The sequence below is a fragment of the Podarcis erhardii genome (assembly GCF_964252035.2).
Source record: "Podarcis erhardii genome assembly, chromosome: 15".
NCBI lineage: Eukaryota > Metazoa > Chordata > Lepidosauria > Squamata > Lacertidae > Podarcis > Podarcis erhardii.
This window is the reverse complement of record NC_138505.1, coordinates 19,679,641-19,699,115: the sequence shown is the minus strand read 5'-3', so window position 1 is coordinate 19,699,115 and position 19,475 is coordinate 19,679,641. Positions and strand designations below refer to the sequence as shown.

Below are 19,475 nucleotides of genomic sequence, written 5' to 3'. Positions count from 1 at the left end.
CAGTCGAATCTCAGCATGGGTGCAGGTCCTCCAACTGCTGGAAGCTTACAGGCAATATCTCAGAAAATGGTGGGCTCTCCTTCATGGGAGATTTTTAAAGAGAGGTTGGATGGCCACCTGCCAAGGATTCTTCTGTCATCCCAGGACTAGATGACTCCTGGGGTCCCTTCCATCTCTCCACTTCTATGATGCCATTAATACAGCTGGTTGCCGATAGCCAGAGCAGCGAATTTTGAGACCCGCCTCATCCAACTGCCACACTGAGCTCAGCGTGGCTTCTGTTATCCCACAGCACCCTCTGCTGTTTGCAAGAGGCCAAGCAGGCAGACTTTATTTATTTTTTTACGGAAGATTATGATGGTGATGGCGATGACTATTACCCTCCATTCACCTTAAGTCCCAGGGAGGGTTGTAGTAACTGTTAAAAACACATACTCAGGAGGTTGTCTTATCAACTCGTGACCATTAATCCATCCAGCTCAGTACAGTGGTACCTCGGGTTAAGAACTTAATTCGTTCTGGAGGTCCGTTCTTAACCTGAAACTGTTCTTTACCTGACGTACCAGCTTAGCAAAGTTCTTAACCCGAGGTACTATTTCTGGGTTAGCGGAGTCTGCAACCTGAAGCGTCTGTAACCTGAAGCGTCTGTAATCCAAGGTACCACTGTACTGTCAATACTCACTGGTGGTGGCTCTCTAGGATATCAGACCAGGCTCTCATCCAGCCCAGCCTGGAAACAACAAGAGTTGAACCCGGTACCTTCTGTATGCAAAGGAGTTGCTCAGCTGCTGAGCAACAGCCATTCCCTGTGCATTGAGAAGCCATCCACTTAGGTCTCTCCCCCTGCCCCCAACACACACATACACACTTCCGAAATGACAAAGAGGTTTGCAAGATTGCAGTTGCGATCAAAGTTTGCTGCACACTCTTTTTACAGCTGTTGAAGAAACTGTTAAGTAGAGAGGCAGATGAGAATTCATAAAGGAACGTCAACAAGCTGCAAGATTTCCAGGCACCCCTAACCGGAGGGTCCTGCCAGCCGTTCTAGGATATACTAGAAGCTATAAGCAGATCAGGGAAGCCAAGAGGCTTTTCCCACCCTACTTTCCGCTCTAGTTTCACCTTTTCTGAGAAAAGGCGAGTAAAAGGAGATTGCCAGAGGTGTATAAAAATTACACCTAAAGAAAGTGGCTAATGGGAAGTGCTTTCTTCCCTCTCCCATAACACTGGAACTCACAGACAGCCAATGAAGCTCAAGGTTCATTGTTAGACGATTCAGGACAGATAAACAAGAGAGTATTTCTTCATGCAATGCATAGTTAAACTGTGGAACTCACTCCCACAGGAGGCAGTGCCGGAGGACAGTGCTATGGCTGGCTACTAGCCATGATGGCTATGTTCTTCCTCCACGATCAGAGGCAGTAATGTCTCTGAATGCCAGTTGCCACGAATCACAGGTGGAGAGAGGGCTCTTGCGCTCAGGTCCTGCTTGTGGGGCTTTCCATGGAGACATCTGGTTGCCCATTTTAAGAGGAGGGTTGCTGGGCTAGGTGGGCTATTGGCCTGATCTAGCAGGCTCGTCTTATGTTCCTATGCTCTTATTCTCATCTGGGCAACCAGAGCCGCACGCCAGTGGTGAACACCTAGCTAAACTGCAAACTTACCTCCCACAGAAGGCAGTGGTGGTCACCAACTTAAAAAGGTAAAGAGACCCCTGACCATTAGGTCCAGTCGTGGCCGACTCTGGGGTTGCAGTGCTCGTCTCATTTTATTGACCAGAGCAGCGGACGGAAACGCCGTTTACCTTCCCGCCGGAGCGGTACCTATTTATCTACTTGCACTTTGACGTGCTTTTGAACTGCTAGGTGGGCAGGAGCAGGGACCGAGCAACGGGAGCTCACCCCGTCGTGGGGATTCGAACCACTGACCTTCTGATCGGCAAGTTCTAGGCTCTGTGGTTTAACCCTTTGCCACCAACTTAGATGGTTTTAAAAGAGGGTTTGGAAAATTCAGGGGAGAAGAGGAGGCTACTGGGGGGGTACTAGCCATGACTGAAGGCATTGCTTGTAAATACCAGCTGCTGGAGGGGAGAGCACTGTTGCGCATAGGTCAGTGTGGTAATTGTGAGAACAGCATACTGGACTAGATGGGCCATTGGAGATAATGTCCTGAAGCCTGGGGTTAAAATATATATATACTGTATACCTGAAGGAGCGTCTCCACCCATCATCCAGCCCAGACACTGAGGTCCAGCTCCGAGGGCCTTCTGGTGCGTCCCTCGCTGCGAGAAGTGAGGTTACAGGGAACCAGGCAGATGTCAAGACAATAAACAACTATTTTACTTTTAAAAGACAACTGTTTAGGGACGTTTTTAATGTCTGATGCTATATTGTTTTTAATATTCAGTTGGAAGCCGCCCAGAGTGGCTGGGGAAACCCAGCTAGATGGGCAGGGTATAATATATTATTATTATTATTATTATTATTATTATTATTATTATTATTATTATTATATAATAACCTAACTGGGAGAGCCCCAAGGTTCTCCACTGAAAGTTAGACACCCAGTCATCAGGGAGGGAGGGAGGGAGGGAGAGCACACCTTCGCACCTGATTTATGGACGCTCCGGAGGCAGGAGAGGGAGGCGTTGAGCCTTGCGCATTCTTCCTGGTTGGCCCCAAACTTCTTCACCGTCATGCAGACCTGCTCGTCCGTCATCTCCAGAAGGTCCTCCAGGTTCAACTGGCCGGGAGTGATTTCCTAGAGGGAGGCAGGGGGAAGGCAAGTGTCAAAAGAAGGAGGAAGAGAGTCTCATCAGGCCAAGCAAATCTGCCAGAGATAAACAACTCAATCGCATCCTCCGGAAATGTAAAGGGTTGCAGCCAAATAAATCCTACTCAGAAAAGACCTGCTGGGATTAATGGTCCTGTTTGAATCAGGTTCCTTCATTCCAATGGGTTTGCCGAGAGGAGGACAAATTTTGGGTGCAATTTCTTATATGAATATTGAGGCAGACAAGTGCTCTCTGTCACCAGCATAAGCGAATGTCTGGCTCTTCTAAGGCTTTATAGAACCTCTATTATTGATCCTGTGAGAAAATTCTCATTTTTGCATACCTTTGTTATTAGTAAATGGAACATTTGAATGAGTTAACACTTTATTATCCCTTTGGAGCCATACTGTATTTTTGGACTTCTGTCCTTCCAGGCTGTGTTGCTTTATGGTTTACATTTTTTTAATCTTTTCTTTTTGTTTTGTAGGCACAAAACCAGGCAAAAATTAAATGGTAATATTGGATGCAACCCAGGGCAAACGGGGCACTGCCCCATCAAGTTCAGCCTGCCCTTAGCCAGTCCCTGCCTGCCTGCCTGACTTCTTTACAGAATGTCTAGGGCAGGGACCTTGCCTGGCAGCTTCCTCCCCACCCCATCTCAGTGCTACCCCAGCAGGGAGGATGGGATCAAAACTGGAATTAAATTGGCCTCTGTCTGCCTTTGTCTTTAGTGCCACCTACTGTTGGTCTAAGGGACGTGGGTGGCACTGTGGTCTAAACCACTGAGCCTCTTGGGCTTGCCGATCAGAAGGTCAGCGGTTCAAATCCCCGCGACGGGGTGAGCTCCCGTTGCTCGGTCCCTGCTCCTGCCAACCTAGCAGTTCGAAAGCACGCCAAAGTGCAAGTAGATAAATAGGTACTGCTCTGGCGGGAAGGTAAACAGCGTTTCCATCCGCTGCTCTGGTTCGCCAGAAGTGGCTTAGTCATGCTGGCCACATGACCGGGAAGCTCCCTCGGCCAGTAAAGCGAGATGAGTGCCGCAACCCCAGAGTCATCTGCAACTGGACAGGGGCGCAACTGGACGCAAATGGTCAGGGGTCCCTTTACCTTTACCTTTACTGTTGGTCTCCATGCCTAGCACCCTACCAGCTCCAAGAGGCACCTGCTCCCATGACTGCTACTGCTAACACAAGGTATTCCTTAAGGGGTGATCCAGTTATATATATTGGTCTATTGATTTGATTTAAGACGTGCTTATGAATGCAATTGTATTATTGATTTTTAAGATATTCACCACTGTTTTCTCTCTCCCTCTCTCTCTCTCTCTTAACACTAGCAGTCTAGACATCTTTGCAAATAAATAAACAAATAACTGGGAAGAGCCTTGCTGCTGGTTCTTTTTTCTTTTCTTTTTTGAGTTTATGCTTGATTTTACACATCAACAAAAAACAAACAAAAGAAAATCTTACATTTACATCACCCACCACCTCAAATACAAAATAAACGAAAAAGTAAATTCTTATGTTTTGTCATTAGATCTTCTTTAGTGAGTATAACAGACCCTCTGAGTGCCCCTGTTTTTCAGGGACAGTCCCAGAATTACAGAAGCCATCCCAGCTTCTGACTTGATCACAGAATGTCCCACTTTTCCTTAGGACATCCCTATTTTCATCGGAGAAATGTTGGAGGGTATGGAGTTATGAGACCCGCAAGCTAGGGAGATAACAACCTTTAGAAGACATCTGAAGGCAGCCCTCTACAGGGAAATTTTTTAATGTTCTATTATGTTTTTATATATGTTGGAAGCCGCCCAGAGTGGCTGGGGCAACCCAGTCAGCTGGGCAGGGTACAATTAATGAAATTATTACTATTATTATTATTACAGTCAAACCTCAGTTGTCGAACATAATCCATTCTGGAAGTCCATTCAGCTTCTGAAATGTTCAGCAACCGAGGCACGGCTTCCGATCGGTTGCAGGAGCTTCCTGCTCTCAAGCGGAAGCCATGTCAGACGTTCAGCTTCCAAAAAAATATTCAAAAACCGGAGCATTTACTTCTGGGGTTTTGGCATTCAGGAGCCAGAACATTCCAAAACAAAGGCGTTCGTGATCCGAGGTTTGACTGTATTATTATTATTATTATGAAATAAGATGTCCCTGTTTTTTGGAGAAATGTTGAAGAGTATAAACACGCTGCTTTTCTCTCCTCCATGGATCATAAAATGTTTTCATCTGCACTACACATTTAAAGCAGTGTCGTACCATTTTAAATAGCCTTGGCTTCCTCCCAAGGATTCCGGGAACTGTAGTTTGCTAAGGGTGCTGAGAGTTGCTAGGAGATCTCTGTTTCCCTCACAAGAGCTACAATTCCCAGAGGGATAGATTGTTAAACCACTCTGGGAACAGTAGCTCTGTGAAGGGAACAGGGTGTGGGGAGTCTCCTAACAACACTTAGCACCTGTAACAAACTACATCTCCTGGGATTCTCTAAGGGAACCCAGGGCTTTCAGGGGTACAATGCCGCTTTAAACGTGTGCTGCAGATGGAGCCAAGGTAAGTAACAGATTCAATATTTATGAAGTTTCTATTCCTAGAAATAGCCAAGGGCCAGCAATCCCATGGAAATGGTCGGTGCGCCTTTGCACCTCGGGGCAATTTAAGGCGCTGCGGGGGTGGGCAAGATCGCTCCCAGGTACTGGGCTCTCCAAGAGACTTTTGCAAAAAAGCAAGACGCCAAGAAGGTATTAACAAGTTGCATTCTGAATGTGACATCAAGCTGTTCAGTCACTTGCTCGGTTGCCAAGGGCAACTGAGAGTTTTCTCTGGGTAGCAAAGATTACCTGGTGACATCGCAAACAGCTCTCCTGCAAAATAAGCATAACCTTGACCTGTGGGGCTCCTGTGGGGCTCAGGCAGAATGGTGGTTTCAGATATTTGAACTGTGGAGTGGATATATTGATTGAAAATGTACTGCATTGTAACTTTCAAATAAATGGTTTTTTTAAAAAGAGAGAGAGATTTGAACTGAACAAAAGATCTTTCGTTGAAACCGCAGTTATACAGAACAATGCAAAGATTCCAACTAAACGCAAAGGAGATTCTGACTAAACATCAGGAAGAACTTTCTGACAGTAAGATCTGTTCGACAGTGGAAAGGTCTCCCTCGGGAGGTGGTGGACTCTCCTTCTTTGGGGGGTTTTAAGCAGAGGTTGCCCCTTCATGGATCACTGCCTTGCCATGGCAAAGGGGCTTGAATAACTCAGAGAAGCTATGAGCTATGCCATGCAGGGACACCCAAGATGGACAGGTCATAGTGGAGAGTTTTGACCAAATGTGATCCACCTGCAGCAGGAACCAGCAAGCCACTCCAGTATCCCTGCCAAGAAAACTCCATGGACAAAGACAACAGGATGGTTTTCCCAGTAGTGATGTACGGAAGTGAGAGCTGGACCATAAAGAAGGCTGATCGCCGAAGAATTGATGCTTTTGGATTATGGTGCTGGAGGAGACTCTTGAGAGTCCCATGGACTGCAAGAAGATCAAACCTCTCCATTCTGAAGGAAATCAGCCCTGAGTGCTCACTGGAAGGACAGATCCTGAAGCTGAGGCTCCAGTACTTTGGCCACCTCATGAGAAGAGAAGCCTCCCTGGAAAAGACCCTGATGTTGGGAAAGATGGAGGGCACAAGGAGAAGGGGATGACAGAAGAAGAGATGGTTGGACAGTGTTCTCAAAGCTACCAGCATGAGTTTGACCAAAGTGCGGGAGGCAGTGGAAGACAGGAGGGCCTGGCGTGCTCTGGTCCATGGGGTCACGAAGAGTCGGACACGACTAAACGACTAAAGAACAACAACAAAAGCAGAGGTCTGATGGCACCTGTAACGTATGGTCTAGTTGAGATTCCTGAATTATAGGGGGTTGAGCTAGATGACCCTTGGGATCCCTTCCAACTCTACAATTCTATGATTCTAAGAGGCCCCATTGCAGTTCAAGGACACATTTGAGCCTTTAACTGTGCATGTTAAATAATATTAACTATATTGCGAGCAGCTTTGATTTACGATAGGGAAATTAAAATTCAGTGTGCAGCCCCTGGGATCTGTGTGTTGTTGTTTTTACTATTAATAATAATATTTTATTAAGAAAATTTCATGTATAAAAAGATAAGTGTGGGGGGGGGAAGAAAGAAAGAAGTGAGTGAGATTGAAAAAAATAAACAATACTATCTGTGTCGAAGGACTCTTGCAGCCTGCCTGGTCAGAGAGGTTGGACTGCCTGACCCTAGAAGACAAGACGGGGCAGGACCTGGGCAGAGTCCCAAGGGCCAGATGAAAATGCCTGGAGGGCCACCGTTGATCCATCGAGTTGGTCCATCTGTGCAGGACTGTCTGCACAGACTGGCAGCAAAGTTACAGACAAGGGTCTCTCTGTCAGCCCTAGCAGGAGATGCCTTCAGGGTCTGAACCTGGGAACTTCTGCATGCAAACAGATGCTATTCTGCTGAGCTGCGGCTCTTGGTGTTTCCTGGGTATTATCAGTAGCGGTTTATAGTTTCAAGATTTGCTTACCACAGGGAAAAGGCGACCTGGGCAGGCCAGGTTGTCCTCTTATATACCCGCTGGGATCTGACCCTCACCTGAATCTCATAGCTCTCCTGTAGCTACCTCTGATTAGTTACCATTTAACTCTTGGGGAAAATAATTAGCATCACCCGTCATGTGATGACGCAAGCCAGTCTTGCGGCAGCTAGACTGGTGACTGGGAGGGCCGCTGAGACCACATAACACCGGTCTTGAAAGACCTACATTGGCTCCCAGTACATTTCCGAGCACAATTCAAAGTGTTGGTGCTGACCTTTAAAGCCCTAAACGGCCTCGGTCCAGTATATCTGAAGGAGCATCTCCACCCCCATTGTTCTATCTGGACACTGAGGTCCAGCACCGAGGGCCTTCTGGCGGTTCCCTCACTGCGAGAAGCCAAGTTACAGGGAACCAGGCAGAGGGCCTTCTCGGTAGTGGCGCCCTCCCTCTGGAACACCCTCCCACCAGATGTCAAAGAGAACAACAACTACCAGACTTTTAGAAGACATCTGAAGGCAGCCCTGTTTAGGGAAGCTTTTAATGTTTGATGTATTGCAGTATTTTAATTTTTTTTATTTTTTTATTTTTTTATATTTTTTTTTTGAAGCTGCCCAGAGTGGCTGGGGAAGCCCAGCCAGATGGGCGGTGTATAAATAATAATAATAATAATAATAATAATAATAATAATAATAATAACGTGCATGGAAGTTGCCGAACCCATTAACCAACTAGAAGGATTACTGTAAATAGCACCAGTTTTCCTATAACTTGATACTGCTGGATAGTTTCAAGGGTAGAGCATCTGCCTTGCTCACAGAAGTTCCCGTTCAACTCTCAGCATCTTCCGTTAGGGCTAGGAATGTCCCTTGCCCCAAACCCTGCCAGTTAGAGTTGCCTGTATTGAGCTAGATGGACCAAGTGCCTGGCTAAGGCAGCTTCCTACGGTCCTATGTCGCTTTTCAGATTTTCCACTGAGAAAGTGGCCCAACATAAAAAGAAAAATCCAATCCTACTTCTCATTTTGCTCCCTTTAATGCTAAAAAAAGGAGGTGTTTTAGTCAGGAGCTGCCAGCTAAGCCTATGCATATGAGCTAGATCAGGGGCGTCCAACTTCCAATTGTCTGTATTAAAAAAAACTGGCAATGATCTACCCATTGTCAGAGTTGTTGAGCTCCTTTTAGGAAGCCAAAGTTGTTTTGGAAAAAGACTCACAGAGTTGAGCAATGCTGCCCTCTTGTGGACCTGTGGAGACAGTGCACCAAAGAAGTGTGACCGCACTTTTAACTTTTCAGGGTCTGAAATTGGAAGGAGAGTGCGGCTTATATTCAGGAGTGCTTCCTTTTATTTGTCTCTTACCTTAAAAGAGGGATCTGATCAGAGAATATATAAAAGTAATAAAACCGACAATCATTTTGATAAAGTGGATACAGTACTAGTACACTCAAGCACCAGTAATCAATGGCCAGTTGTCATCTGTTGAGCAAGCTTCAAATCGTAAGGGGACAGAGAGAAGAAAGGTAATTGGCTTAGTAGGAGAAGAAGTAGAAGAAGAATTTGGATTTGATATCCCGCTTTATCACTACCCGAAGGAGTCTCAAAGCAGCTAACATTCTCCTTTCCCTTCCTCCCCCACAACAAACACTCTGTGAGGTGAGTGGGGCTGAGAGACTTCAAAGAAGTGTGACTGGCCCAAGGTCACCCAGCAGCTGCATATGGAGGAGCGGAGACACGAACCCGGTTCCCCAGATTACGAAACTACTGCTCTTAACCACTACACCACACTGGTAGATGCTGCTGCTGCCATAGGTGGGTTCTGCTGAGTCATTGTATATTCATATCTCAAAAACTGCTTCCTTGGAGAGTCAGCAGAAATTGTAATTTGGAAAAGAGTCAGGGGTTGCCAACTGACCATATCTTGGCCTCCTTTCGTGCCTTTCAAAAAAAGACCAGCCTGTGGAGATCTGCCAATGAAATACGTTATTTGCATGGATTTAAACATGATCATGTACTCATTACTGGAGATCAAACTACTGTTAGAGCAGGCATAGGCAAACTCGGCCCTCCAGATGTTTTGGGGCTACAATTCCCATCATCCCTGACCACTGGTCCTGTTAGCTAGGGATCATGGGAGTTGTAGTCCCAAAACATCTGGAGGGCCGAATTTGCCTATGCCTGTATTAGAGTTATAACTACAAGGCCCCTAGTACAAAATACGGCAATCCTAGAAACGGTTCTTTGTAACTACATACCACATTGTAAATTTTGGCCCTAATGAAGTTTTTATGTTACAAAAAGAAAAAGTGAAGTGAAGGTTTGCAGAGAACCTCAGTTTCTCAGTGTGCTTTCAACTGCCTCTGCTTTAAGTAAAGGTAAAGGGACCCCTGACCATTAGGTCCAGTCGTGACCAACTCTGGGGTTGCAGTGCTCATCTCGCTTTATTGGCCGAGGGAGCCGGCGTACAGCTTCCGGGTCATGTGGCCAGCATGACTAAGCCGCTTCTGGCAAACCAGAGCAGTGCACGGAAACGCCGTTTACCATCGCGCCAGAGTGCTACCTATTTATCTACTTGCACTTTGACGTGCTTTCGAACTGCTAGGTTGGCAGAAGCAGGGACCGAGCAATGGGAGCTCACCCCTTCGCAGGGATTCGAACCGCTGACCTTCTGATTGGCAAGTCCTAGGCTCTGTGGTTTAACCCACAGCGCCACCCGCGTCCCCCGCCTGTGCTTTACATCAACTAATTAACTAACTAAACTAATTAAAACACCTCAGCACTGTGAGCTCGCAGCACATGATTCTTCCACTGTGCTTCTTAGCGACCCCAGTTTGGTCCCCGTCTTATTGCGCTTTCTCCAAAAAGGAACGATTCGTAGAGCACCATCAAAGGCACACAGAACAGAGGAAGGGGAGAAGGGGGGCTGGAGGGACAAGGAGCTGGAGGAGGGAGGCCTGGGAAGAGGCAGGGGCCAACCCCTCCGAGACCCCGTGCTCAGCTCACCTCCATGACCTCCTTGCGGACGTTGACGATGCGGAACCAGTGCAGGAGCTGTGGGAAGCCCTCGAGCTTGGCATTGCGTTCCTGGAGGGCCACTTTCCTCTTGCACGAGAGCTGGCGGCTGAAGTACTTCACCAGTTTGCTCTGGAAAACAGAAAGGGTTGGGAAGAGACAGGAAGTAGGCAGAGTCAAGGCAGCTGTCTCTCAGGAGATCCCGCCTACCCCCTAGGCATGTTCCCCCCTCCTCTCCCCACCATGCTCCCTTCCACAGCCTCTAGCAGTTCGCGACCTGGCCCCCAATGAATCACACCTGCGGGTGTCGCCGCCATTTATTTCTTTCTTTCAAATATTTTCCATAAATAAATAAAAGTGGTACACAGGGGTATATTGCAACTGACAGTGGGGGAAGAATCTAGCCATCATGGCTACTAAGGAGTGGGGGCAGACCCAAAAGTGGTTACGAGGAGAGTCATGGAACTATAGAATTGTAGGGTTGGAAGGACTAGTCCAAGTCCCTGCAATTTGGGAATCTTTTGCCCAATGTGAGACTCGAACCTGTGACCCTGAAATTAAGAGTCAATCATACACCACACACTTATTTTATTTCCCATGGAAACAGAAGCATGTATTTCATTCTTGGTAATTTTGCTCAAGTTTACCACACCACTTTCTTCTTTCTTTCTTTCCTTTTCTTTTACAAAGATTTTTTTTTTTAAATCAAAAATCAAAAAGAACTCAGAAAGCCCAACAGGTAAATGCAAATAAGATCCAGGCACAACAGAGTTACAAACCCTGTGTTCCAGCTATTTCAAATCTCAGAGATCCCCTTTCATAATGCAATAATGTATTATTATTATTATTATTATTATTATTATTATTATTATTATTATTATCATTATCATTATCATCATTGCAAAAGGATTTAAGCAAAAAAAAACCAACAACACTTCCTAGTCACTGTCCTTTTTGAAGCAGACTGAAAAAGGTATTTCGTTTTGTTGTTGTTAAGCCAGCCTATTGCACAAAGGCAAAAATTTGCCCTCATTGCTCTAACTCCTTTTGCCTCTGGCCAAGCGCATCACTGGCACGCAGGCTCACAGAGTTGACCAAAACTTACATAAGTTTGTAAGAGGAGCCTGCTGGATCCAGCCAATGGCCCATCTAGTCCAGCATCCTGTTCTCTCAGTGGCCAACTAGATGTCCCAATGGGAAACCCTGCAAACAGGACCCAAACACAAGAACACTCTTCCCTCCTGCCGTTTCCAGCTACGGATATTCAGAGGCATTGTTGCCTCTGACAGTGGAGGTATAGAGCATAGCCTTTTCCTCCAGGCAGACTGGTGACTGGGAGCGGCCACCAAGACCAAGTAACACCGGTCTTAAAAGACCTACATTGGCTCCCAGTATGTTTCCGAGCACAATTCAAAGTGTTGGTGCTGACCTTTAATGCCCTAAACTGCTCCTGCCCAGTACACCTGAAGGAGCCTCTCCACCCCCATTGTTCAGCCCAGACACTGAGGTCCATCTCCGAGGGCCTTCTGGCGGTTCCCTCACTGTGAGAAATGAGGTTAAAGGGAAGCAGGCAGAGGGCCTTCTCGGTAGTGGCACCCACCCTGTGGAACGCCTTCCCATCAGATGCCAAAGAAATAAACAACTATCTGACTTTTAGAAGACATCTGAAGGCATCCCTGTTTAGGGAATCTTTTAATGTTTGATGCATTACTGTATTTTAATATTGTGTTGGAAGCCGCCCAGAGTGGCTGGGAAAACCCAGCCAGATGGGCGGGGTATAAATAATAATTTATTATTATTATTATTATTATTATTATTATTATTAGTCCAATCCCTCATTTAAAGCCATCCAAATTGATGGCCATCTGTGTCCTGCGGCAGCAAGTTCCACAGTTTAACAACATGCCACACACATGGATAAGTCCTTTCTTTTATCCGCCCTTAAACCTCCAGCATTTAGCTTGTCCACAGTCCAAGTGCTATGAGAGGGGGAGAAAAACTTCTCTCCATGCTGGGCATCATGAACCCGTCAACGGCATCCCTGCTAAGTTGCAGCTCACCATTCCTGACACAAGGTGGCACTGCATTATATATCCAGGGGTGTCTGCCTCTTCATCCTTTTTCGTAGCCTTGCTGGTTCTTCCCCTGCAGAGACACCAAAGGGTGTCCCATAGCAGCGCCCCAAAAGATAGATAAAACTTTATTTGCATTAGCCAATGGCCATAGCAACAGTAAAACATCACAGTATACGCAGAAAAGGAAATTTGATATAAGAGCACAATTTAAAGTCCTGAATCAGCCGTCAGTTAGTGGCCCTTATTCTGATTGCTCCTGCTATGAACCTAGCCACCTTTGCTGTTATCTGCTCATTTTGATCTGACAGAAGAAAGCACATTGTGGCAGTGGTTGAGCACCCTGGGATGATTAGTACGAGTGGGGTGGTGATCTCGTTCCTCAGGTCTTTGTCGAGATTACAGTGGTACCTCGGGTTAAGTACTTAATTCGTTCTGGAGGTCCGTTCTTAACCTGAAACTGTTCATAACCTGAAGCACCACAGCTAATGGGGCCTCCCGCTGCTGCCGCGCCGCTACTGCGCGATTTGTGTTCTCATCGTGAAGCAAAGTTCTTAACCTGAGGTAATATTTCTGGATTAGCGGAGTCTGTAACCTGAAGCATATGTAACCTGAAGCGTATGTAACCCGAGGTACCAGTGTACAAGACAGGAGGACGTGTACACCCCAAAAGAATAACTGTCAGGTTGTGGGCTGGATATGACTTCACCAGGTGTGTGTTGGCAGATGCTGACACAGGGATGAGGTGAATGTGGCCCTCCAGTACTCTCTGCTCGGACCTCAGGACTCTTCCCAGGCCACAACTCTCACTGGTGCTGCTCAGAGCCTTTGCCTGGCTGAAATATGCCCCATGAACTGTGATAACGCCTCTTGCTTGCCTGGATGGAGGAGGGAGAGAGGTTTTCCTTTATGAGGTAATTATCTGTAGAAACCTCTGGTTTCTGTGTGGCTTGAATGTCACCTACCATACGAAAGGTAAAGGGTTGTGTCCGTTGTTCTGCCAGGCAAACGGAGCAATGCTCTGCCAATCTCTTTTTCTTTTTTAATATATTTTTACTGAGTTTTACATTAAAAAATAAAATTCAAACAAAACAACCACCTCATTGTTTAGAATTCCCTGAATCCTTTGACTCCCCTCCGCCCTTCCAGGGTTACCATTATCAATATGTTTTTCCCCCCAACTGCTTTTCTTACTTTCTCTTTTTTTTTTAACAAAAAATAATTCGTTTTTACGATAGTTTTTCGTACATTACAAGCATTACTCAAATCCTGCCAAAGTTTTTAGTTGTTTACAGTGTTCTCTTAAATACATTATAAATTTTCCCATTCCTTCTCAAAGTTCTTCTCTTCCTGGTTTCTGATTTTCCCAATCAGTTTCGCCATTTTGGCATAGCCCATCATCTTCATCAGCCATTTGTCTCTGGTTGGCATTTTAGCTACAGAGATTCCAAAGGAGCAGAAACGATTATTTATGTATGCGATGACAGCAGCATGGACACTATTGGCTCAGAGATGGAAAGATGCCCCACCAATCTCAGTGTTGATTCCTCCAAATGCTTCCAGCCAGAGTAATCCTGGCTGTTAGCTTCTCATTAGGTGGGATATAAACCATATATATATATATATATATATATATATATATATATATACACACACACACACACAAACACACACACACACACACACACACATATATCTTTTGCTGTGCTTTCCAGTCCCCCACTCTCTTCATCTTTTGCACCATCTCTTCCCTGTCGTAACGATGCTGTTCTTGCTGCCATCATGCTTTGCCCATAGCTTGGGGAGCTCCTGCCATTTTCCTTTTCCTGGTTCTGTCATGCAAGCAAGTGAATACGCCAGCATGAAACCACCTCAATTGGAAATTCGCTGGAAAGTTTGATTCTATTAGCTGAGGCCTCATTTGAGACAATGGTTTCCTTTCCTGTTCCTCCCTTCTTAGAATCATATAATTGTAAAGTTGGAAGAGCCCACAATGGTCATCTGGTCCAACCCCCTGCAATGCAGGAATCTGTTGCCCAACATGGGGCTTGAACCCACAACCCTGAGATTTTCATGCTCCACCGACTGAGCCATCACTGCTGTCTCGCTCCCAGTCAATAATCAAGCCACGACCCTGAGATTGACTCCCCCCATCACCTTGCATGTATATATGTGGACACAGATGAAGGCACAGTCTGAGGCAGGGGTCTGCAACCTTTTTCAGCTGTAGGCCCGTCCACCGTCCCTCAGACCATGTGGGAGCCCGGACTATATTTTGAAGGCGGGAAAAATGAACGAATTCCTATGCCCCACAAACAACCAAGAGATGCATTTTAAATAAAAGCACACATTCTACTCATGTAAAAACACCAGGCAGGCCTCACAAATAACCCAGAGATGCATTTGAAATATAAGGACACATTCTACTCATGTAAAAATATGCTGATTCCTGGACCGTCCGCAGGCCGGATTGAGAAGGCGATTGGGCCACATCCGGCCCCCGGGCCTTAGTTTGCCTACCCCTGGTCTGAGCTGTTTACTTGTGGAAAATTACCCCAGTACTTGGGCCTCGTTCCAGTATACCTGAAGGAGCGTCTTCACCCCCATCATTCAGCTCCGAGGGCCTTCTGGCGGTTCCCTCACTGCAAGAAGTGAGCAGGGAACCAGGCAGAGGGCCTTCTCGGTAGTGGCGCCCACCCTGTGGAATGCCATCCCATCAGATATAAACCAACTATCTGACTTTTAGAAGACATCTGAAGGCAGGCTTGTTTTGGGAAGATTTTAATGTTTGATCTTTTATTGTATTTTTAATATCCTGTTGGAGGCCGCCCAGAGGGGGCAGGGTATAAATTATTATAAATTATTATTATTATTATTATTATTATTATTATTATTAAGTACTGCTCCATCAGAGGGCAAAGTCCTGCCACGCCACCATCCTCAAAGGATAAGTCTACTGCAGTATTTTCATTTCCCAAACCTTGCTGAAGCCACAGATTGCAAAATCAGGCGGTGCCTCTGTTGCAATCCAGAGATATGGAGCAGACAACACTCCTGGCCTTCAGGCTACATGGAGTTTTTGGTTACCCTCTGCTCCTTGCTTAGACAACATCTCTGGCAGTGGGGTGCCAGCCTGCAGGGCTCTCTGGCAGCTGTCCAGGGTCCTGTTCCCTTCTGCCTTCTGTGTAAGGGAGCTAACCCTTTAGGGAGGAAGGGGCGGGACAGACATCCAATGTGGCACAGAGTGTTGAACCTGGAAGAACCAGGGTTCAAATCCCCACTCAGCAATGAAGCTGATTGAAGTGGCCTTGGGCCAGTCACTGCCTCTCAGCCTACCCTACCTCACAGGGTTGTTGTGAGGATAAAATGAGGAGGAGGGAGGAGAACCACTATGAGCTGCTTGGAGGAAAATTCAGATATAAAGTTATTAAATAAATGAATAAATAAAATGAATGAATAGATAGATAAAAAAAAACACTGTCCTCAGAGATGCATCCCTGCAGTGTTTTATTTCTTCATTGTATTCTGTTCTCCTGGCATTGCAAGTCATTTTGGCTATGAGTTGGGATGGGAGAGAAATTCAACTCAGTTCACATTTTAAGGCAATCATAACCCTTAATTTGCAATTTGTAAAACAATATGCAAACTGAAACCCACAGCCGTCCTCTGAAATTCACTCTCCTCTGAATTTTGCAAGGCAGTTCTCTAACCAAGTAACTTGTGCAAATATACATATACTAAAATCCGCACACAAATGAACTTTAGTAGTAATAATAATAATAATAATAATAATAACATGGAAAGATGCATTGCGTTAGGAAAATCGTTTTGAAAAGTGTGTATATCGGGGAAAATTGAATGCAAACAATGTGTATAGGGAGAAATTCACACGTAAAATGCTTATGAATTTTCATGAGGACTTCGTTTTCAAAAAAATTGCAAACTGGTGTGGAAATGTAGAGAACTTAGGATTGGAAAAATGAGAAACCGAAATAGACAGGTTCTCTGTCCATCCCTTGTTATGGGTTTAAACAGAAAAGGAGGGTATGCAAATATTAAGTATAAGTAAAAGCAGACAAAAGCTCTGCAGCTCTTCATGCAGAATAATAGTGGTGCTCATTTCTCCATCTCTTTTGCCCAGGACAAGCCCAGGCTCTCCTCATTTCAAAAGAGCAACCTGCAAGCTGATACCTGAATAGAGATTGTGGCTACGAGGCGATAAGAGAAAATATTTATCCTCAGCCCCCTCTCTGTGTCCCTCAAACAGCTTATTCTCCATGGAGATGGCAGACAAGGGGGAGAAGGGGGGAGCAGTGTGATGAGAGGGGACAATCAGTAGCTGCTCAACTGCCTCAGGACTCCACAACAGGTTTCCTTCAAGAAAATGGGTCAACGCACCCAGGGGTAGCTGGTGCCCCCTGGAATGGTAGGGCGGAAGGCAGGGAGCCGAACAGCAGGGGGAGCCAGAGCCAATGGCAGGCAGAGGCAGCTAATTCTATTTTTGCCCCCATTCTCCATTCTGTGAGACTGAGGAAGAAGAAGCTGACAACCAGGACCATCCCCTGGGCTGGTTATGAGGAAACCAGGCAGGCTGGTTGGTAGGGGCTGGCTGAGGGCAGCGCCCCATCCACGCTAATGGATCAGACTCCATTGAAAGTTTCTCCCTTCTTCACAAATAGGAAAGGGGGGAGCCTTGCCAACCATTGCTACTGTCGTCATCATCATGATCATCATTTATTATTTATACCCCGCCCATCTAGCTGGGCTTTCCCAGTCACTCTGGGCAGCTCCCAGCAGAATATTAAAACCACGATAGAACATCAAACATTAAAAACTTCCCTAAACAGGGCTGCCTTCAGATGTCTTCTAAAAGTCAGATAGTTGGTTTACAGTAGTACCTCGGGTTACAAACGCTTCAGGTTACAGACGCTTCTTGTTACAGACTCCACTAACCCAAAAATAGTACCTCAGGTTAAGAACTTTGCTTCAGGATGAGAACAGAAATCACGCGGCACAGGCGCAGAGGCAGCGGAAGGCCCCATTAGCTAAAGTGGTACCTCAGGTTAAGAACAGTTTCAGGTTAAGAACGGACCTCCAGAACTAATTAAATTCTTAACCCGAAGTACCACTGTATTTCCTTGACATCTGATGGGAGGGTGTTCCACAGGGCGGGCACCACCACCAAGAAGGCCCTCTGCCTGGTTCCCTGTAACCTCACTTCTCGCAGTGAGGGAACCGCCAGAAGGCCCTCGGAGCTGGACCTCAGTGTCCGGGCTGAACAGTGGCAGTGCAGACACTCCTTCAGGTATACTGGGCCGAGGCCCGAAGGCCCTTGGAGATATCATGGAAGGAATGGTCCAGTCCTTGGCAGCAATGGGAGGAGTTTGGCAAGATGGCACTTGATGACCCCAGGGAAAGTCCCAGTGGGTTGTGGGAGGTGAAACTGGGGCCCCAGGAAGTATCAGAACCTGAAGGGGAGACAGAGTAAGAAGCTGGATCCAAGTAGGGTTGACTGAGAAGAGTTCTGCTCCCATACTATCAGAAAGCTCCAGTGAGATGGTAGGAACACAAGAAGAGCAATGACCCATCTATTACTGCATCCTGTTCTCACAGTGGCACGCCAGATGCCCAAAGGGGAAACCCGCAATCAGGACCTAGGCATGAGATCACTCTCCCTTCCTGTGGTTTCCAGCAACTGGTATTCAGAAGCATTACTGCCTCCAAGTGTGGAGGGAGAACATAACAATCCTGACAGGTAGCCTTCAACAGCCCTCTCCTCCACAAATTCGTCTAATCCTCTTTTAAAGCCCTCCAAGTTCATGGCCACCACTGCCCCCTGCAGAAGAAAGTGTGTTGAACCGTTCCAGGTGCTCTGCAAACACCATCTTGGCAGTCAAGATAACTCCACAATTAATTGGTTCGCCATGAGCTCATAGATGTTTCTCTTCATTTGCTTTGATATAGGCTAATTGGCTCCCTTTGATGCTCTCCTTATCTCTGGGCTTGGGGTTGCTGGGATCTGAGCCCAGAAGGGGGAACTATCTGTAAGATTTGGGTATCTGCCACCTGTGCCCTCCCCTGGACAGATGGGTAGTCCTAGCCAAACTGGTGTTTTCTTCTTTGTGTATAAAGAATGCATGGGTGTTTGCTTGGGTGTGGACAAGCCGTCTCCTTGCTGCGGTGTCTGACCCATTTCAGTAAAGACTAGGAGACCTGGCAGGCTGATTTGCTGTAAGTCTACACCTTTCCTTAATCAAGCACTAGAACTGATCCCTCTAACGTTTTTGGACATCCTTCTTCGGTATCCCTGCACCCAACCAATCCCTTGAGCCCTCCTTTGGGCCTGTGGATCAGGACAGCAATCTCTCACAGATTAACTCTCCGCTGTGTGGAGCCCTTTCATTTATCTGCCCCAAATCTTCAGCAGCGCCTCCTCCCTCCCTCCTCCTGGCTTCTCCCTGCCCTGCCTAGAGGAGGAAGGGGGCTGGGCTTTGCTGGTGCCAGCAGCAGCAGCGCTCGAGCGGCCGCCATTTTAAGCAGCCCCTCTCTCTCACCTCTGCTGTGGTTTAAATGTGATATGGCACTACAAACTCTCCAATGGGGGCTGTGCCTTATATATTTTTAAATAGATGATGATGATGATGATGAAGAAGAAGAAGAAGAAGAAGAAGAAGACAGATCGATGATGGATAGATAGATGATAGATAGATAGATGATAGATGATAGATAGATAGATAGATAGATAGATAGATAGATAGATAGATAGATAGATAGAGATGATAGATACAGTGGTGCCCCGCAAGACGAATGCCTCGCAAGACGGAAAACTCGCTAGACGAAAGAGTTTTCCGTTTTGGAGGTGCTTCGCAAAACGAATTTCCTATGGGCTTGCTTCGCAAGACGAAAATGTCTTGCAAGTTCCTGTGGGTTTTTTTCCTTCCCCCCCCCCTTTTTCTAAGCCGCTAAGCCGCTTATCCGCTTATCCGATAAGCCGATAAGCCGCTAAAAGCCGCTAAACCGCTAATAGCGCTAATCTGCTAAGCCGT

General features: G+C 46.4%; 1 protein-coding gene across 1 annotated transcript in view; it reads right to left on the bottom strand.

The window, feature by feature from the left end:
* The window catches only part of KSR2 (kinase suppressor of ras 2), a gene marked incomplete at its 3' end in the record, with an annotated part of 189,408 nt that overhangs the window by 152,852 nt on the left and 17,081 nt on the right, over window positions 1-19,475 (bottom strand). The window contains exons 2-3 of the mRNA XM_081841791.1: window positions 10,349-10,489; window positions 2,610-2,760 (exon numbers count right to left, since the gene is read on the bottom strand). Of these exons, the coding sequence (XP_081697917.1) occupies window positions 2,610-2,760; window positions 10,349-10,489 (292 nt within the window). The remainder of the gene's footprint in view (window positions 1-2,609; window positions 2,761-10,348; window positions 10,490-19,475) is intronic.